The sequence below is a fragment of the Cyrtonyx montezumae genome, unplaced genomic scaffold (assembly GCF_038088225.1).
Source record: "Cyrtonyx montezumae isolate F1298 unplaced genomic scaffold, pur_monq_1.0 scaffold_7, whole genome shotgun sequence".
Taxonomy (NCBI): Eukaryota; Metazoa; Chordata; class Aves; order Galliformes; family Odontophoridae; genus Cyrtonyx; species Cyrtonyx montezumae.
In genome coordinates this window covers 23,671,166-23,693,514 of record NW_027072078.1, presented here as the reverse complement: position 1 = coordinate 23,693,514, position 22,349 = coordinate 23,671,166, and the positions used below count along the sequence as shown (strand labels likewise).

General features: G+C 38.1%; 1 protein-coding gene across 1 annotated transcript in view; it reads left to right on the top strand.

Moving 5' to 3' along the window:
- The window catches only part of CNTNAP5 (contactin associated protein family member 5), a 196,581-nt gene extending 180,599 nt beyond the window's left edge, over window positions 1-15,982 (top strand). Inside the window, exons 21-25 of the mRNA XM_065751312.1 lie at window positions 2,436-2,566; window positions 3,359-3,443; window positions 12,173-12,391; window positions 14,619-14,690; window positions 15,415-15,982. Of these exons, the coding sequence (XP_065607384.1) occupies window positions 2,436-2,566; window positions 3,359-3,443; window positions 12,173-12,391; window positions 14,619-14,690; window positions 15,415-15,611 (704 nt within the window). The 3' untranslated portion in view covers window positions 15,612-15,982. The remainder of the gene's footprint in view (window positions 1-2,435; window positions 2,567-3,358; window positions 3,444-12,172; window positions 12,392-14,618; window positions 14,691-15,414) is intronic.
- Window positions 15,983-22,349: the final 6,367 nt, after the last annotated feature.

Genomic DNA, 22,349 nt, shown 5'->3' with positions numbered 1-22,349 from the left:
ACAAGGTCATGCTCCATTTTCTGCACTAAGGCCCTTTCAGAGGCTTCAGGTAAGAGGTATGAGTGGCTGATAGAGTTCTGGGACATGATTTTCAGTTAGAATCGATCTGTTTTTCTTTCACAATGCATTTCAGCTTACTTGGTGTGGTCATCTCAGTTGTGGTGTGCAGGGTCAGACAACCTTTCCACTTATTATTGACTGTTCTGCTGCCCAAGCAAGCAGGTCTGAAAAGGTCCCTTAACTTTGCACTATGGCTTCTTCTCTCATGTCCTTCTGGAATAAAGTGATTATAAGACATTTACATTTTTATTCCCTGCAGATGCATCTTTCATTTGCTAGAAGAAAATGGGATTATGGTTTACAATTGGACCTAAAAGTGAAACAAGAATGGCGGTAAACAGCATCTCCTTGGCCTGGCTGTGAGGCCCTGATGGGAGCTTTCCAGTATGAATTTAGGCAGCTGAGTCAGGACCTGTAATGTCACACTGAATAATTTAGCAGCTATAACTGACCTTGATCTCTTCAAAAATATTCCCCTCTGCCATGTGTGAGAAAATGCCTTTAAATCTTTTTTTTTTCCTTTTTGTTTTAAAACCTCACCTGATCCAGTAGACCTCTCAATCGGCTAAGAAACCTTCATCCTAATAATCTGTTATCATTGTTCCTCTCATCTTTGGTAACTTCATCTCTGTTCTGCAAAGCTCATTAAGAGGTGGTGGCTGAAATGGAATTGTACTGACTGTTAGAAAAAAGTTCAGCTCTTAGGAGCCAGAGCAGCAAATATCCTGGTGAAACGAAGGAAGAGAGATGATATGAGTGATCGTTTCCAACCTTAATCGTTCAATAATTCTGTGGTCCTAACCGTACTTTGGGTCTAGTCTGGAAGAATTATTAATGATAACTGTGAGTTTTACAGAGTTTTACAGGTTGCAAAATTCCCCCTCTGCAGGAAATTTATTTGTTGTTTTAAACTCATAAAGTGGTTTTGCAGTAGTCTGTAGGACAGGAGAGCTGACCTTATTGCAGGAGAGCTAACCTTATTGCAGAAGAATTTGCAAAGCTAAAAAGAGGAGTTGTGCCCATGCTATGCAGTGAAGGTGAGCAGCCCCTTGTTGCCTCTCAATAACGTCACCGTGCACCACGCACTCGTGACAGCTCGTGCAGCCATGCCTCAGGCTTCTCGTGCAGCCATGCCTCAGGCTTCTCATGCTGCCTTGCAACTTCTACACAAACATTGCCTCTGCAAACTCTGAAGCCAGTCTTAGATCTAACGCTGTGTGAAAGCATCCCTTGGTGACAATGAGTCAGTCAGTCCCCTTCATTCAGCACTGGTAATGTTTGCCTCTAGCCTTCCGCAAAACCTAGTGGATCTTGGAATAGAGTCTGGGTTTTGTGCTGACGTAAGTGCTGAAATAGATGGGAGTTTTTGCAGTAGTTTTCAGAACAGGCAATGAATGAAGGACCCTTCACTCAAGGTTGTGATGCTGTCCTTTGCTTTCTCCTTTGAGACACTAACAAAGTAGCCTTAGAGAGGTTTTTTAACTCTGTAGTTCCACCATTGTTCCACCTATTTTAGTCACTAATACATAAAAAGTGCCCAGAAAAAGCTTAATATATTTTTTTTCTCTCTGCTGCTTTATTCACAGAAAAGTGACCTTGAAAAGATTTTATCTGAATGTGTTTTTCCTTTCTAAACTTTGTCTGTAGCTCCTCTAGTCATTTGTGAAAGATAAAAAATCATGTTGAATTCCTTGTTTTCTTATGCATTCTGATTTGTTATACTCCTGTTGTTTATATCAGATTTTTTTTTTCTACACAGACTAAAAGAGATACTTGAGATTCAGTTTTGAATTCATTATTTTTCAAGTAGTTTAGAAAACCAAGGTCAAAGTTGTCTTTTTTCCTTTACAATATTTCTTTTCTTGCATCACATATAAATCATAACAAGTCTGGGCCTTTAAATGCTTGAAATGAATTTATAGCTGTCACAGTTTTCACTGTCTTTTGATTTGTCTGTTATGTCTTTACTTGAAATAGTAAAGTCTACAAGTATTAGTTTACCAGAACAGTGCAAGACCTGCATGCCATCTGGTGGAAGCAACCCTTCACAGACTAATGTACCAAGATCAACTCCCGTAGCCATGCTTGGTCTGGCTTGTGGACAGAAGCTCTCCTTTGATATACTCAGTTACTCAATTAAGTTATATTTATTTCTCCACAGCAAAGTTTATTAGCTAGTAAGAAGGAGAACTCTTCTATGAGTTTCTTTTTTCATTAAAGTGTGAACTCTTTCATTTCTTCTCAACCTGTTTCTTGACTTTTTAACCTTGTTTCTCCACTATAATAAAAAGAAAATGAGTTATATGTTGTGTAAAGGTATTGAACAGTATCTCATTGTGGACACAGGTTTTATAGAATTCTTTTCTGCTTTTAAGGAAGTTTACAGGTTCGATACAAGTTGAGTAAGGATGGACTGCTCATCTTCACAATTGACTCTGGAAATTTTGCTAACCGAGAGATGCACCGTGTGAAGATCAACAGAGAAGGCAGGGAGCTCATCATTCAGGTAAGTCATGGCTTGTTTCCAGGGCTAGATCCCCATGGGACGTGAGATCTTTTCTTTGCCCTGTTCCCTTGTATTGCCTGTTCTACCAAGGCAGGATGAAGAGGACCATCTCACTGCTCATTCTGCTTTCCTTCTGAGGCTAATTACTACGCTTCAGATTACAAAACAAATTTGTCAGGTCTGGGCCACAGCCACTTAACAGAGAAGAGTGGCAGAGACTGAAGAGAAGCCATGTGTTAATAAAAGAGTGAGAAAGTGAAAGAAGCACATGGAGTACCATCCTTTTTCTTTCCTTTGCAATTTCCATTTCTGGATGGTAAAATGATCCGTGGTTAACACAGCAACTAAGATAAGTAGGCTTGATTCTCTAGGAAGCAGGCTTACCCTAACTGTCGGGGTTCTCCTCAAGTAGCAGTCTTCTATTGTCTGCTGCACTATGGTTTTCTTCTATGCAAAACTAATTCTCCACAGTACATTCATAGTGAGGCCTCCTTTGTGCACCCTGAAGTGCCTAGACAAGGATTTTGGGAAGCAGGGGAATTTCAGTGTCGAACATTTAAACTTTTCTGCAGGGGAAGTTTCTTCAAAAGCCCTTTATATGACTATTCTTGTGCACCTTTCAGCTTCTCATGAAAAAAATCAAAGCATATTCACTTTGCTATCTTTAGAAACTGAGTCATGCTTGGGGGCAGAATTATTTTCAGCTGAGATTCTTCCCATGAGTTTGCAGGACAAAGGTCTAGGTGTGTCTACATGCTGTTTTAATGAACTAATTTTACTGACCTCTTCCAGGTTGATCAAGTTATCAAACTCAAACACAACTTTTCTGAGATTGATTTTAAGGCCATCAAATCACTTACTTTGGGCAAGGTCACAGGTAGGTTTTCCTAAAAACATTCCTGAGTCATCATTTATAATAGTGTTTGAGTTAACTTGTGTTGTGTGCTGGCTTTTTAATAGAGTTGGGTTTGGTTTTTTGTGTGTATGTGGCTGATTTAGCTGTAAGGGTTATGCCAAGCAGTCTACTACTCTTACTTATACAAATATTTGGCAGCTTTACTTGTTTATACTCACAGCAATGCTAGCTTCTCCCATTGCTCACTCCAGTAAAGTGATTCATATTGCCTGTGTAACTGCACAGAGTGGCATCTTGGCCTAATGATATCATTTTGCTGACTGTAACTTGCTCCTCTGAAGCCAGTTCTGTTTCCTAATGATAAGAAGAACAGCGCTGTGAACTTTCATCCTCTCTACCCTTAGTGCACTTCCTATCCTTTTCTATTTGAATTCTGCAAGGAATATTTGTGTTACACTTAGCACTGAGGGCACAATTTTGCATGCTTTTTGCATGTATGGTTTTAGTATTTACCCTTTCACACTGCTATTACAAGACCGGGAACACTTTGCCAGAAATTTGGGAATTATAACTCCTCTATTTTGTTGTCGGGTTATGTCCTATTTTATGTGAGTTCCATTCATTCCTAGTAAGATTCTAAATGTTTCCTTAGTTATAATTATTTTAGTCCTTCATTAGAATTGGACCTCTATATGAAGCTTGCCATCTGTTTCACTACTTCAATTTATATGCTTTATTAATAGCACTCAAAGCCTCCAGGACTGGTAGCTAGACAGAAACAATAGATGTTCTCTAATATCTACTAGTGCAATGTAATTGTAGATAATGAAATCAGTGCGTTTTGCACTGAGTAGGTTAAAGAAAGACAGGAACTGATTTTCCCCTTAATTATAACTCATGTTTGTTCAAAAATGCAGCAAGCTTTCAAATCTTTGTGGGCAAGTTTGGGGACCTGACGCTTTTCAGCCCAAGCCAGAGATGAACTAAAATCTCATTTTGTCAAGTTTCAGCTGTAGTGCTGAAAACAAGCATTGCTCATATCCTGACCTCTGCATAAAGCTCCAGCTATAGATAACAAATCAATAAAACCAAGACTTTCTAACCAGCAGATGGAAAATAGCACAAAGACCTTGAAACATGTAACCAGAAAACTTACAAGGTGCAATTCAGCCTCATGGGGGAAACTAGATGTAGCCACAAAAAATAGGAGTAATTTTACAAGTACAAGTTTCTTGCAACTCAGAAAGCCCAGATGTATCTCTAGGGATTTGGCATTCAGTTCCACTGAACACCACAGATTTGTCTCTAGACAAGTTTTAATGGATATGTCCTTCTCCATTTTTTTCTCTGTTCTCCAAAGTTTCTAGATATTTTCTATTAGTAATAATAACGTAGCAATAATTTTCTGTAATGGCACTAGAGCCATAAACTTGCTCATCCAGCTGATTGGACATCTTCTTGCTGTGCCAGGAATCACACAATTAATCCCAGAAAGTCATTTTAATTTCAGCCTAATCCTAGATCTGGTTTCTTCTTCACATATTAAATGAATTTCCTTAGACTTCTCTCTTCTGTGTCAGGAATTCATTTGCCAAGATTTATTCAACAGCTGTGCTAAGGAGAGTCCTTATACCTTCCCAGAATTGCACATCCCAATCTCTGAGACTTCTCTTCTACAGGCTGAACAGCCCAGCTCTCTCAACCTTTTCTCATATGAAAGACGCTCCTGGACCTTAATCATCTTTGTAGGCCTTTGTCGGACTCACGTAAATCTGTGTCTGTCTTCTGCTGGGAAGCCTAGACCTGGACCCAATACTCCAGTTGTGCAAAAACCCACAAAGGGTACAAGGTGAAGAACATCTTCTGTCTGCTGTTCATCAAATTATCAGTAACAATACTAACTCTTAGAGACAGGAGATCCAGACTTATTTCTTGCAGTACTTTTTTTGAATTTAGGTGCTGTTTAAGCGATCTTTGTAACAGAACCATGTAGAAAAGCTTTATTCTATGTATTTGTGCTACACTTATATGAAAATCTGTCTTCTAACCTGCCACTCGTGAACATTTCCATGCTCTAAGTTTGATCATGGTGCTTAACCTACATAATATCAACTTCTTTCTTGACTCCACTGTTCATTTTCAACCAGCTGAGAAATCTCTTAGGGCTTCCAGATTGACGTCACCCATGAACAAAGGAAAAGCAATGGATATCATTTACCTGGACTTGTGCAAAGCCTTTGATGTGGTCCTGTACCACAGCCTTATCACCAAGTGGGAGAAATACGCATTTGATGGTTGGCTGCACTATTCGATGGATAAAGAGTTAGTGGGTGGTAACTACAGCCAGAGGTTGTGGTTGGTTGCTGGAGAAGGCTGGTGGAGGCCAGGGACAGGTGGTATCCCCTGGGGCTTCATCCTGGGACCGGCACTTTTCAACATTGTTATCAGTGGCACTGACAGTGGGATTGAGTGGTAGCTCCCAGCAGATGTACTGATAACATCAAGCTGAGCGGGCAGCTGACACAGAAGAAGGAAGGGATACCATCCAGAGAGACCTTGACAGTTTTAACAGTGAGCCTATGTGAACTTGCTTAATGAGATTCAGCAGAGCCACATGCTAGATGCTGCACTTGGGTCAGAGCAATCCCAGATTACATACAGACTGGGAGAACTCATTGAGAATATTGCTTGGGAAAAGGACTTGGGGGTCCTGATGGATGAAAAGCTGAACTTGAGCCAGCAGAGTTTACTTACAGTCCAGAAGCCCAACTGTTAACCTGGGCTGCATCAAAAAAGGGATGGCCAGCAGGAAGAGGAAAGTGATCGTACCTCTGCTCTGCCTTGAGGCCCCAGTTGGAGTACTGCTGGCCAGAGCAGTTATGGATGGTCCATCCCTAGGTAGCATTCAGAGCCAGGCTGGATGGGGCCCCAGCCAGCCTAATCTGATGGGTGGCAGCCCTGTCCATGGCAAGGAGGGGTTGGAGCTCAACAATCTTTGAGGTCCCTTTCTACCTCAGCTATTCTGTGACTCAAAATCTCACAAGATTAAAATCTTTCTTAGTAGATTTTCTTATGATTACCATTCTAGCACAGCTGTACTTGAAAAGTACAGTTTTATGCAATGTCCAGTTTTTAATTTTCGACACCTTCTGCCACTTTTGATGACTTCTAGTCAGAAGTTTCTTGCACTCTGATACTTCTTTCTGCCTTTGAAATCTGCTGTGTTTTTGAATGGCTGCCCTACACCCAGTTCAGAATTCCAGGAAAAAACCCTTCGGTTTAAGGCAGAGTGGGGAATCACCTGGAATTTAAAATATAGGGATGCCCAGTCTGCTACAAACTGCTTGAGTGACCTTGGGCAAGCCATTTATGTGCAGTTATACAGGTAAGTAGGCATTTTATTCCCACTGGAATCAATCCGAGCTATAGTATCTCTGTCCTCTATCAGTAAAACCTGGATAATAGAACATCCCTACATCAGAGGGATGCTGTGAGCATAAAAAGGTTGTGAACTGTTCAGATCCACAGTAACAGGGCCATATAGCTTCCTTAGGAAGATCAATCTAAATATAAATGTGGCTTTGAAGACAACAGAATAAAGAGAAGCAGCCTTCAAGTAGCCAACAGAAATTTGTTGAATTCCTCCTTTCAGTATCCAACAGCGATACAGAAATATTATTATATCGTAGTTCGTTGTCACTTTTCTTCACATATATAGAGCAAAGACACAAAAGGACTTACCCAAAGCTCATCACTATCGATGGGAGTCTTTCCATGGACTTCAGTGAGTACTGGTTTCAGAACCCCAAGTGGGTCATACAGTTTATGGCAAAGCCTTAGTGAAATCTTAACCAGAGTCCCAGTTCATTTACTTTTAGTGCTCCTTGCAGAGATCACACTGCTGCACTTAACCACATGAGCTCTATTGGTAATTTGACCTAACAATGAGGCTGGCTCTGCTTTAAACAAGGGAGCAAACTTCATGACCTTCAGATGTGTCTTTCAACTTACATTATTCAGTAATCCTCTGATCTCAGACAGATAAGGTACACGTTTGCATATATGTAGGTCTATTGTAAAAACAAAAAACATAAGAAAAAAACTCTGCAATCCCAATGGAAATTATCATCTATTTGTTTTGAGTATTATTCACAGGTGTCTAAATAACAGCTTCTTTCTACCCATAGCATATATGATATTGAACAAAAAAGAGAGTGAATGAAAGGATGTGAAAGTGGCTCCAGTTCAGTGTTTTTTGTTTCTAGTCTAAACTAGTTTTATCAGCCTAGAAGTGCCTAAGATGTGAGCGTATCTACAACAGCTTTTAGTTATTTTCTTTCCTTGCTTTGAAAACTTCTCACTGTGCCCTAGCATACCTAAATCTTTTGGCAGCGTAGTACCTCGAAAAACTACCAGTGGTGCAAATAAATGAATCTAATTGTCTGTCTGCATCTATGCTTCTGAAAAAGTTAATATGCTGTGTAATGATACTAGAGTAAAAGGATAGAACAGAAAGGAGTATTTGGAAGAAAAAGATTGTAAAGATTTCCTTAGTATCTACCGACCTATTTTCTTTTGTGTTTTCAAAGTACTTACCCGCTCTTCCCAGACTGGTGATGTAAAGAACTCATGTGCCAAGCACATGATCATGATAGCTTTTATATCTAAAAGTTTGAACTAAAACACACTCAAGCGGTAGGAGTCTTTCCACTGATCCTTCAGCTTTGATGTGAACTGTAGATTGAAGAAAGTTTACCTGGAAAGTTACTATAATTAAATTTTATTATTATTAAATTATTATTATTGATTATTAAAATCATTGTATAGGTGCAGTACAGTTTTTATGGCTTATATTATACATTTTCTTATTAAAAGTTCACAAGGAACAAATTGAATCCATAAACTGAAGCACTCATTCATTCAGAAGTGATATTATATGGGGGGAAATGATAATTAAATCCTAAGAGGTACAGTGGCATTAACTCTAAGATACAAAATTTCTTATGCTAAAGAAGCATATCCTTTTTGAGAACTGTGATGAAAAGGACATAAATGATTGTCTTTGTGTGGGTGTAAAGTCATTTCCTTTTCTAAGCACAAAAATTTCTTGAAAAATTTGAAGTCACTACCTCAGAATATATTACTCTACCTTTTTAACAACACAGAAATGACTGCAAGAATTGCAGTCTAAACTTGTATTGTAATTGCAAGGCTTTTTTCTTTACTGCAGACTCTTCCCATCCTTAATGCCCATTTCCTGGGAGGACCTTACCCTGGGAAAACATCTCAAGTGTATTAGATGTGTAAAATTGTTTCTCCCCACAGTAGCATAGTGAAGTCTTAGAGAAAATGGAAGTGGTGATTTGGAAGAAACATTATTACTTTACTTCATTTAAAATAAAAAAGCTTGACTAGCACAAACACTTCACACAGTCCACGGTCTGTGCCAATAACGCCATCATGTCTGCGTTAAGAAGAGACAAGAATCAGATCCTAATACCACGCTTAAATCTGTTTCTTTGATGATAATATAGCCTAAAAAAACTATGAAAGGTTATCTACTTCAATCTAGAATTTTTTTTGGTCTGTATTCTTCCTGCTAGAATTGATCTTAGATGTCTGCTTGTGAGAAGGGCATGTATTCTTTCAAACACTGTCTATAGGGCTTGGGTTTGGTTTTTGTTTTTGGTTTTTTTTTGCATATTTTCTTTTTATAGATTATGTTTTGAGCTCATGCAGAATCACACAGGGATGGCCATGTTATGATAGATCAAGAGTCAAACGTCAGAAATTCTGACGTCAGTAATTTCACATTGTAATTCAAAGCAGAGCTTCACTTTCAATGACAAGCTGTGTTTTAGAAAACATACCAAATGCTTGTCTGAAATTCTCTCTGCTAAGCCTCATGAATCAAAAACCTCAAGTCTTCCCCTTGGCATTAAATGTTCAGTTGCTAGCAAGCAAAACCTGGAATGTTCTGCCCATTCCTGGGAAAACTTGAGAGAAAAAGTACTTTTACTTTATTCACGTTTCCCTTTGCTGTTTAGAAGTATTTTTGAAGTACACTGAATTACTCCAGCTCATCTTCTTCACAAGGAAGAAGAAGCTTAATGTTTTCTCATAAAAATACAGATCAAGTTTTTGGGAATGGACAGTGAAAATTCTTCAAAAGACAAAAAAAAAAATTATCTTTCTCAATCCCTCCTCCCTGTACACAAGTCATTCAGTGTAACTCAGTTACATCATGTTATAGATCCTGCCATAATCAGATCTACATTTACATTATCCACACAAGGATTCATAGGGCACCATACACCATTCACACACAAGTTTTATACAATACATGTTGAGTTCAAGGAAAGTCCCACTTTCAGAAAGACATATCTCATGCACCTGAAGTCTTACAATAAAGCAACTCATGTCTGTCTGTACACACAGATTTTTTTTACCAGAAGGCTCTGGGGTTGTTTTCAGTTTGTTCTTTGATTATTTTTTCTTTCCTTTTCCTAATTTCAAAGCTTTTAACAACAAATTGGCTAGTTCTCATTCTCGCAAAGCTTACTTTGACAAAAGACTATGGGAATTGGCTCTTAATTTGACTTTTAAAAAAGCCTTCAGCAGTACTCCTCGACTTTTCAAGCTACTGCACCATGAAAAAAGAATTCATTATTTTGTAGGTTTTACCTTTTGCACACTGGGGCAGAACAGAACAATTTAGATTGCCTGATGCCTAAAAGACACTAAGAAATCCACCTTTTGTGTCAAAGTTAATAAAAAAAGGAAATGCTGAGAGTACAAGTGTTTACAAAGGCTTTTTGCAAATTCAACAAGGATGACAAATACTGCAAACCCGACTTTTTATTTTTATTTTATATAAACCTTTGTGCAGAAACTTGGAAATGACTCTTTATCTGTTTCATAAGTAAGTCTTCTGCCAAAAATTTCATTAAAAACCTGAATGCAGTATTTGCCTAACACTGAAGAGAACAAATGTGAATCTATGTAAGGCTACAGAGTTGTTCTTTTGTTGGTTTTTTTTTCTGCTTCAGTGCCCAAGTCTTACTGTTCACCCTCACTTCTCTCTTTCTGGCAGTTGTTTGCAGCCCAGAAGTTCTCCCCATGACTCCTCTGGTAGAAATAGTTCATAAAACTGAGCTTTTCTCCTGTAAGAAGGACTCCTGAGAGACAAAACTTACACCATACCTTGCTTTGCAGAGATGATACAGCCAAATTCTTCCACATTATACTTCAAACATAATTACTAAATCTTTCTTGGCTTGCTCCCTCTGGCTGCATGACATCATGGACACAGATCCCGTGTGCCAAAGTTAGTTAATGTGCAGTTGGTGTTACTTTTTAGAGCTCTTAATATTTTCTTTATACGCACACACACACACACACACACACACACTCTTGTATGTTTCAGGCAGCAAAATCAGTTTCAAAGATGTAAGAGATGGTCTACTTTTTTCCTAAATTCTTTTTGCTTACAGTTTGTAAAATTTTGACTGATGTTAGAAAAACTGGACCGTATTTTAATGTTTAACATCATTATCTTTCACACTAAGAAAACAAACTTTAAAAGCTAAGAATCCTTATTTTCCTGCATCATTGGAACTATTTGCAGTTTTCAATGCTAGAATTTTTTCTTTCCACAAGCAGGTAACCTCTAAGGTTTTGAGTAACTATAAATACTGTTTTTGTGCTCATTTGTGGGTTTTGTCGTATTCTTTTTCTTGTTCTAATTTTTTAGCTTTTTTCCTCCTTTTTTAATTGACCTTGCTACAAGGCACATCATACTACAGACCTCTCAGCAGTATGAATTGCAGTTTCTGGAAAGCCAATAAATGAAAGCTTGGAGAAAAGGGAAGATGGCTTCACTGTCCTTCGCTGGCTTTCCAAAACAACCTTTGATATTAAAGAACTTAATAAAAAAAGGCATGCCTTTGAATTGACTTTCTCTTTGTGAAATTTAAATGAACGCAGACACATATTAATTGTGCCATCTCATCTTAAGGCTGGAAAAGAGCATAGAAGTACTAGTTTGGATTTGGATTTAGATTAAATGAAGGATAGTACTAGAGCTAAAAAACAAACAGAATGACAAAGTCTAACAAGAAGCCAAACAATCTAACAAACAGGCTCACTCATACCTAGGAAAATTCTTAGAACTGTAATTATAAAAATAAGAAATGCTAATGCTACCTACATGATTAGGTGGACTGGAAAGGAAAGTTAAAGAATAGACACCCAGAGAAGGGTGGAAGCCTGTATTAATAAACTATTAAATACTGAGCCAGATGAAGCGATGTTTGTTTAATAGACAATAGAGAGTAGGATCCTTCATGAAAAGAAAGGACGAAGTAGAATACCTTTGCGATCTATCTGTGAAACTGGTGTTACTATGTTATCCAAAAATTTGAAGAGGATCATCTCACAGATTGCTCTGTGATAGCAACAAACAGTAAAAATAACGATTGTTATTGTGCATTTTTTGCTATCGTTGTATTTATTAACATCCAGGATGTGTCAGATACTGTCACAGCAGTAGAACAAACGGATAAGAAAAGAAGTGCAGACTTTTGTCCAAGCCAACTTGATAGTAAGCCAAGGAAAAACATACATAAACGTGTGAAATCAAATGAAACAAAACAGTCAGTAAGATGATAAAAGAATTCCTAATTATTTTTTTAACTTACTTGTCTTCCTAAAACTGACAATCCCCAGACTGTTTTTCTGTTGTGTTGCAGATAGTTTATCACTGGACCCTGAAGTCTCAAAGGCAAATGCCTATGGTTTCAGTGGCTGCATGTCCTCTGTTTGGTATAACCACATTGCTCCCCTGAAGGCTGCCTTACGTCACCCCAGCATTGCTCCTGTGACTGTCAAGGGCTCCTTGACTGAATCCAGCTGTGCATCCCTAATGGAAGCTGATGTGAACACAGCAACCACAATATATTCCTCATCAGGTACATCCTGCCAAGAGGAGAAATGGAAACTAAACAAATACTGGAGTATTGGATTCCCTTCAATCCTACTGTAATGCAATTGTGAGAGTATTGTATACACTGGAAATGCAAAGTTACTTTCTCTCTAAGAATTAAAAGTGGGGGGATTAAGATTAGCCAATGCCACTTTAAAAATGACATTGTTCCACATTGTCCCTATAATGAATAAAAAAAAAATGCCACAGTTAGTTACTGTGTTAACAGTATCTGAAGTATGGTTATATGCCTGATTTGCCACTCGTTCCCATCCCTTCTTGGTAGCTCCAGTGCTGCAGTCCTCAAAGGAAAACAAAAATGTTACACAGATTTCATATCCCAGTGATGATCAGCAATAGGACTCTCGTAAGAAACAAGCCAAATCTGTTCCCAGTGTAGCAGAAAGGAGCGAAAACCCTTTGTTCAAACCCCTTGACACATATGTATGACATCCATTAAATGCCTGTACTCAATTCTCTCAGGCTAAAGAGAAACTGCAGTACTGGAACATTACCAGAAAGTCAATTCCAACAGTTCGTTTATGTCTTTCAATCCTGAGACTGTCCTCTGGGAATCTTAAGTATTTTACATATGTGAATTTGTATGCAGAGGAAACTCAGAGCAGCTGGGAGAGTCTCACCACTAACAGGGACAATCGAGTTGCTGCTTTAGTCACCATCAAATGTGGCAAAAATCCTAATGACCAAAAGTGGGTACAAATTAGGAGATGTTTTTTTCACCCCTTGACCTACAAAGCTGCTTTGTCTTCTCCGAGAACTAGTAGAAGTCCATTATATATCTTGATACCTTTTACACTTGTACTTGCATCAAATCTCCTTTTCCTGCAACTTCTACTTAAGATATTCAGCAGAAAACAAATACGCTACTAGCATTTCACATAGAGAAAGAGGCTGCTGATTGCTCTGAGCACACTTCATATGTGCTGCTTTCCAGCTCTAGTTGTCTTCTCTCCACCCAGAGCTGTCTGAAGTATCGGCTACAAAGCACACGAGAAATGTGCACTGCAAATACAAAAATAGGTGATAAACACTGAAAATATGAACTCCTCACCCTGTGATCTATCACCCTGATGACCTAATTTTTCTGAAGAGCAGTTAAGACTTGAGGTTCAGATCTACAGAACAGTACACAGAGCAGAAATTAGTATATTTTGACTTAGGTATTAAGATTTTACAACCAGTTGAACTCTCATGTCAAGGTTAAGCACTATCTCAACAGAAATTATGAATGATACAAATCCATACACTCATAGCTCAGTTACCCACACACGCACCTTCAGATTGGGAAACCCAAAATGAAAGGTGACTTACTCTTATTTTGATAGTTATCAAAGGTATATAAATCACCTTATTCCTTGCTAAGAGACACTGAGCTACTGGCATTCTGAATGTTATACTGATGGCACAGAGATATTGGACTCTTAATTTGGTGATTTTTTTGTGTATTAAAATACTGTAAATGCCAGAGCAGATTCAGCTGGTTGGAATTCTGATACAGAATCATAGAATTACCAAGGTTGGAAAGGATCTGTAAGATCATCTGGTCCAAATGTCCACCTATCACCAGTTGTTCCACTAAACAATGTTCCTCAGCACAATGTCTGCATGTTCCTTCAACATCTCCAAGGTCTCGGTCAACCCAGCTCTTCATGCAGTTAAAGTAAAAAAGTTAAAGTAAAAAGCTGTCCCAAGCTGAGACAGCTTCTCTTTATAAGGTTTAATCTGACTTGTATGCTGTCATCTATTTATGGTCAAATCTATAGCCTTCCTTTCCTTTTGCTCCTTTCCGGTACCACTAATTAGGTAATAATAAAAATAGATAATAAATAAATAAATAAAGCCCTATAACTGAGAAGAGCTCCCAACAGACTATTCAACTCAAATTTCTTTCTGTGATTCCTCTAAACTGAGAAAACACTTTCAGACATTAGAGGAATAGTGAGCTTTTCTCTTAAATAGCTTTTCTCTTTTCTCTTTCTCCTCTTAAATACATCCTTAACAGCGAAGATGTAGGAGTAATTTGTTTGGTGAGCCTAGAGACCTTTCTGGTTTGAATTTCCAATACCCCAAATTACATCTTTAGAAAAAAGGTTACAGTTCACAAGAGTAAAAAGACACTTCTATCTAAGCCTCAGAAAAAATTAAAATAGTTGAAACAAAAAATAAATCTTGTTCTGTTTAACCAACTGCAGATCCCTTTGGGAAGACAGATGAAAGAGAGCCCCTCACCAACGCGGTCAGAAGTGATTCTGCTGTGATTGGAGGTAACATAATTTTTAAAGATAAAAGTTGAAAAATAATTACCAGAGTATAAAACACTACATAATGGTATTTTCTTGATATATTGGTACATACCTATACTAGCGTACATATCTAGATAGGAATGTACACTGCAAACTAAGGCAGTGGTGGATAACAACCAAGTTAACAGGTATTTGTTCTGCACACCACACTGATGAGAGCCTCAACACGTTATTCACACATCCTCTACTCCTTAAGCTCTCTATTTGCAAGTTGGTGTTATAGAGGAGCTTGCTAGTTCATATGGAAGCATCTCTGTACTAGGGAAAGTTGTCTTTATAGCTTCGTGTAGGGTTTTCATTTTCCTATAACAACATGGAAGGCAATTTATCTCTGTTTATTTTATAGGATGCCCTGTAGGGAGCTGCCTTTGATAATATCTAGAAGCTATAAACCTAAGCATTCAAGGCTCATGCCAACTTTCAGAGATAACAGAAGAAAATACAACAGAGCAGAGATTTGTTTGAGCATACATATCTTTTTTTTTTTTTTAAATAAACACCCTGATCCAACTTTGCTTCCAGTGAAGTCAGAATTTGATCCAAATTAGAAGGTGACTGTGTACAGACAAACTGATCTATCATATTCTCTAAACAGATATGTGCTGGTAATGTATTTTTTTATATAATTGAGTCTTCATATTTTGTATTTCACCCTTTCTATCCTTTCCTTTTTTTACCTCTCCAGGTGTAATAGCAGTTGTGATATTCATCATCTTTTGCATCATTGCCATCATGAGCAGATTCCTCTATCAGCACAAACAGGCACATCGAAGTAGCCAAACAAAGGAGAAGGAATACCCTGAAAATCTCGAGAGCTCTTTTAAAGCTGACATTGACTTGCAGAACACAGTGAGCGAGTGCAAAAGAGAATACTTCATTTGATGGACAGTGCAATTTCTTTTTACTCTTACCCCCCTAAACTTCCTTCCTCCCTTTCTTCCTTTCCCCCTTTTTTATTTTTAATTCATTTTTTGCTTGATTTCTTTTACATTTGGGAAAGATCACCCTGCTAAAGAAACACTGACAACAATCACAGTGCCTCATTCTCTGCATAACAACCTGGCAATCACAGTTTACTTCTGCAGCTCGAGACCTGTTATCCCACTCTAAACAAAATAAGATTCATACATGCACCTGGTTTCTGCTATGACTTCCTGGATGTTTTGAAATCCCTACTTTTACTTTTGTGTTTGTTTTGTTTTCTTTTCCCCTCTGGAATCAATTAATTCATTGCATTTACAATAGAGCCAAACTATGTAAAGTATAGAGGTAAAGTAGCTGAGTACATAGTTCTAAAGATACTGGGACAGGAGTGAGGGAACGAGTGAAACCAAACCACCTGACTTATTTTACAGGCTCATTTACAACAGTCATAAAGATCCAGAAAAATTCTCAAATGATATGAATAGACATATCTATTGATTTCAGTGGTGTTACATTAACTTATACCAGTTGAGAAACGGGTATAAGGTAATGAAAAATAAAACTGTCTTTCTCATTAAGCTCCTTTCCCCAACCTCCTGTCCTTTTACTGTAACTTTTGGGCTTACCAATTCTTTTCCAACAATGTATGTATTAACAATGAATATCATTCCCATACACTTCTTTCACTTCCACCTCATAAGGCTGGCTTTGTAGACCCAACATACTCTAGCATATCTCTAGCTGAAGCATGGAAAATAGTAGCTTGAATCTCCAAGGGTTTTAGGAAGCTGCTAGGACTTAGGTGCAATATATTTGTCTGAAGTGTAATAAATGCAGCATACGTTTGTGACACATGGAGGATTATCATGTGCTGAGGTTAAACACTGTTGCCACTGAGGCAAATAAAATATACAAAAGGAAAATTAGAAATAGTTTAGTCTTAAACATTATATGCCAGTTATTAAGATAAATAATTAGAAAAAAATCATTCCACATGCTCAAAAAACGCTGCAAAAACTGCATGAAAGATTGAGTGATATTTCTTTGCAGAAACTGAAATAACCACTCCAAAGCTAAAGAGAGATTTAATATTATGTCTAAAAAGATTAGTATTTAATCAAGCCTCTGAACAAGGAAGAACATCAGGGAAATCTGTGTGAAAAAAAAATCCCAAATGCTACAACTAAAACAAATGGTAGTGAAGATTTTAATTAATCTTCTGTCCTTTCCTGATTGGGAACAATACTGAAGGCTCAAATCCTGCCCATTTTAATTGTGCTGCATAGTAATTTTAGTGTGAGCCAGAAAAATCTTCTTTTCAGTCATAGACAACATAAGGCTAGGAAAATGAGAGGTGCCTCCAAGGTGAGGTTTTCACACCTTCCTTGTACCTGTGTATCATATTTTCTTAACAGGGCTGCTGAAGAGTATTTGCTGTCAGACATGCAGGTTTCACTAGAGTTGGATCAGTTCAACAGCTGAGGAAAAAAAAAATCCCTCCCTATTGCTGTATCCTCTGGATGAGAATTTAGTCAGGAGAATTTCTGCACAGCTTAATCTCTTTGGCCCTTACATCATTGTGGAGTCATCCTATGGCACCCATATACTGATTATTTCCACATCAATTAAAATTAAATAATTGCTGTGTGAGGTAATGCTCAATAGGAAACTGTTGCTGAAATTAGACAAGCAATGGGTGTTTTTGTTCCCTCTCCCCCCCCTAGCAGGCAGTGTATTTGGTCACAGGGATTTTACAGGATATTTTGTGAAGGGAGGAGGGGTCAGGCAAAGAGAGAAAAATAAATAATAATCAATTCTAACCTGTCCTTTGTCACTCCAGTTGATGAGAAGCAGAATCCAATGAAGAGATAGCAATCTTGGAACTATACTATTCTTACACAAAGAGGAGTATGTGGCACCCACCCCACGTCCAGAAGACTAACCAAGCAATTTTACAAAGCTGGCTACACTGAACTAAGAACTGGTTCCCTTCTTCTTTGACCAGGGCTGGCAACGGCCTTTTTGGCTCATGCTGGGTGTTTGTATGGTATATGTTGATTACTTGAGAGTGTTTGGGCACAGTGAGATGCATAATGATGGACCCATTAGCCACGCTCTCTTTATGTTGCTTTAACTTCCACTGAAATCCTGGCAAAGCAGTTATGTTTTTTTCCTTCCTTACCCTAGATAAAGCTGAATGTTTTTTCATGTTAGGAGGGGGAGGAATAAGCAAACATATGGGCACCTGCACCCATGTTTGAGTCATTTTATTTAAAGTGACCCCTGTACGAGCCAACTCTGATGATCTAATGTACTTAATTGGCTTTATGAAGAATGGAATGGGAAGGAGGGGAAAGCTCATAGGTACAGTTTTCTTTCCCCCATAAAACTTATCTTTGTTTAGACTGATATACACAAATCATCCTTCTGCTTTGCTGCAAGCTAGTTTGTAGGTATAAAAGTACTACCAAATGTAACTATAGAATGCAACACACAACAGAGTAGCAGGAGAAGGCAAACCAAAGCAATGTAGCACAGTCCTCACATTTTTCAAGTGACTAAATCAGCTTCAGCCATCTCAGAGCCTGATTCCACAAGATGCTTCAATTTCTCAAGGAGGATTAAGTTCCCATCACCAAATGTAGATACTAGTGTTGCTGCAAACATTTCAGATGCTCAGTTCTGGGAGAGGTGTAAGTGGTATGTTACATGCAAGCACAGACTAGCAAAACAGTGTCTTTATTTTCCTTTTCCTCATTAATTATAGTCCAGGATAGTAAAACTTCTTGAAAATTTTGCTGTATCAGTGTGCTTCTGTAAAAAGAAACAACTGCACATACATGAATGCGTGCACAAATAGAAAGAAGCACATGCATCTGCACCTATGGATGTAATGAGTGTTAATGTTCATATGCTACAGGGATGGATAAGAGAACACTTCTGTAGGTGCGCACATAAGACCCTGCTTTTAAATCAGATTATTTCTTTTAACTAAAAAGAATAGGTAAAAACTACTATATAAGGAAAACCCTCACACTATTTATTTTATTATTTTGTTGCAGTGCTTTCTTTAGTGAAGGCATCACTGGTTTACTTTAGTTCCAGTAAGCGACAATAAAAATTAGAGAAAATAAAATAAAATAAATACAATTTTTCAAAAATCTCTCAGTGTTAAGATCGCCTTCATTTTCCATTTTTCAGAGTAGATCTTTGTTCCCCAACTATTGCCAACCAGTTGCAGTATTTTCAATAGAAGGGAGTTAAACCAGAGGTGGGGGGAGGGGGTGTACTTCCCTGCTTTCTTTTAACTGCCATTCTAGGTAACAACTTTCAGTAAACATGAAGAAAAATACTTTTTACGTATACAATGACAGCACATATTTTAATGTAAAATCAAAGAGCACTAAAGGTTATTGGAGGGATTTTGTTGTGGAATATTTTGTGTTCTTTTCCCTAAGAAAAGTTTCATAGAGAATGTAAAGGACAAGAGATAAAGGCTCTTTTTTCTCCTAGAGTTACATAACCTCTGAAAATTATTTCTCCTTGTGATTTTTAGGCTACCAAATACTGATAGACTTAGGCACCACAGATTCCTATTTCCCAGAAATGATTTAGCCAATAACAGCCACACTTTGTGCATCTGCTTTTTGCTGTGAGTTGTTTTAAATACCGAGCATTTTAAGTACCTTTGAAAATCGAGTCCCATTTCTCTTTTAGAAATAAGGCATTAGTCCAACCAAACCAGCAGCGTAATTTGCAGTAAGTTTTTCCACTGACTTATTCACTTACTGGAGAAAATACTGCAAGTGTTTATGTTAAAAACGCACTCCAAACACCTTTTTTCTTGGCATGGCAGGGCACTACCGTGAAAACAAAGTCAAACATGAGGCAGGCTTTTAACTCAGACTAAGTAAACTCATTTGGGTGAAAGTATCTTTGAAAAAAGCCATTTAGAGCTGCACTAAGATTAACTTCAATCATGAGATTCCCCTAACACATTAAAGCAGACGGCCAAAAATCAAAGAGATGCATCATCTCTTCTTTGTTTTAAATTCATCTAGTCAGACCGAAGCCATCCTATTTACCAATCCCTAGGTTTCTACTGTGTAGACCAAAACATTATTTTAATGAGATCTTTGCCTATATTAGCATTTCACACCTTTGGTGAGGAACAGTCAATACGTGGTTTTGCTAGACTGGAGGGATATGAATCTTCACATACTGAAGTCCGTCATTAATTTTGCTTAGTGTAGGATTGAGTCCTAGACCATGAAGAACTTAAAGACTGTCTTGGAGTCTTTTCATTTTGTTTTAGTTGGCATTTGCTTTTACAGACTACTTGTTTCACACTTGTCATGAAGTCAGTAAGGACAGAAAAAGTCAGACGTAAAGAAAGATCAGGCACTAGAGCTGCATCTTTCTCTCTACTGATCATGAAAAGAAAATAGGATCCTGGCAATAAGCTAGCTACTTACAGCAGTATTTGCCTATAAAGGATTTTTGATCTATCCTTGCTCCAGTAGACACATCTGCACAAGTCTTACAAGCAGCATGTTTCTTTTGGAGGTGCCAGCTGGGATTGGGGAAGGATCCTCTTAGTATCTAAAAATTACACTAGGCATCTAGGAAATGCATCTGTCTGCTTATAAATGAATATGCGAAAGTCATGTGTCAAAGCACCCTTTTGAGAGTCCTGTCAGTAATCTGTACAGCTCAGAGAGAATAGATCTCTCTCCAATCTACTCAAGATCCAGACTCCATTCATTGATTAGTACGAGAGCTTTGACAAATAGCATACACGTATGCAGATCTTCACACTTCATGATCTAAGGTTAAATCAGATTACCTAAGATGCCTTTCTACCCCTGTATGTCTAGTGTCATTTGAAATACACTAGATTTTCTGTGCAGCTGCAGCATGGATGCAAGTCTCCTACTTGTCATGCCTGTTATCTGCTAGCCCCAAGCAGATATATTACTGATACTTGTTGGCTGTTCACATTATAGTAAGCATCTATCCAAAATCCACATCTTCTAAATGAGATAAATGAAATGCTGGAAAATCCCATCTTCAGAACAAAACCAGCCTTCCTTTCTATGATTCATAAATTAATTGGTTGAAGCACATCTATACCCCTGGACAGCAAAGCCTGAGTCCAAAGGACTCAAATCCTGCATCCTCTTGCCATCTCATGCTGTTGTTGTTCCTTGTCTTCACCTACACTAAGCTTACGTTGAAGAAGATGAATTTCAAGTATTGTTTTGCACTGCTAGCTTTTCAGAGCCATAAAGTGTCTTTTATTATTATGATTTTTCAGTAAGCAACACTGTGTAAAAGAGTTGAGCAGAAGCTGAGAGCTTGTGAGGCTCTCTAAGACGAGTGCTATTTCAAAGCTTTCATGCAGTTTTGCTATGCTTACTTATCAAACAAGCCAAGCAGTACAGCTACATTCCTGACAAAACAAAGGCCTTATTCCAGAGCTCTTTGAGGTTGGTGGGAGGCCTCTTGGTTGACTACAGTTAAAGTTGCACCATGCCCCTTGTGGCTTTCTCTGCAAGTTACTCTCAGCAATTCAGTTTCAAAGCATAATTTGATTCTTTTGGATCTGAACTTTGCTGTGCTTCCTTTTCCAATGGAAAATTCTCCAGGTCCCCTTTCAATGTAAGTCCCTTCTCTGTGCTCCTTTTGTACATGAAACTTCTAAACACGCTCTTCTTTGGAGTTTAAAATAACTTCTGTTTCCCCCCCTTTGGTTGTTTATTTTGAGCCATGCCTTTAGAAGTTTGGATATTTCTATGTATCAGTACTTATTTTTGTGATCTTTTGCACTAAGTTTCTCTGACAAAAAAATGGGAAAAAAAAGCACTGGTGAACTATTGTAATTTGTAAGGTCGTTATTTGTTGTTTGTAATGTACTGAGTAAGTCTACAAGCCAAGCTAAGGAAGGATTAAGGCAACAATTTCTGTTGACACTTGCTCCATATCTAGTTCACCTCTGATTTATTTTTCTCTCTCTCTCCTTTTTTCTTTAACATGGGGGGTGACTATTACATTGGTGGTAGGAGACAGAAGAACTTACATCATTGTGCTAACTAAAGTTATTATTTTTCTCCTGGCAGTCACAGAAACCAGAAATTTGAAGAAATGACATGATTCTCAAATGTCAGCCAAATATTCAGCTGTGAGACTGTACTCCACCATGAGCTGTAGTCACCTAAGGATGGTGACCTGTAAGAGCAAATGGGGACATTACCTTGCCAAATTACAATTGCAGCGAGGCAGTGCATGAGGGAAATGCTCTCAGAAGGGTAAAGCTGTTGGAACTCATGCATGTTAATCCTCAGGTGGATGTGGCGGGGGGTTCAAATGGTTTTTCCTACAATTGATTTTTGCTATGGAATGGATTAATAATTAGCTGCCCAAAACATAGCCCTAATTTTCCTGGCAATCTGCATAGTATTTGTGATGTGCTTCAGTCATGGAAGAGAATATCAAACCTCTAGCTAGAAATTATCTGAATCACCCTAGTAAAATCACTGGGGTGCTCCCAGATACATAGAAGGATGATGTCCCTCAAACAATCCTAATGTTTAATGAAATGTTGGGTACAAGGGCAGTGTTTGCTTTGAGACTCTCCTTTTCCCCATCCCCCTCTCACCTCAGATGTATGACAGATTTTTTCTGAAATTACTGATT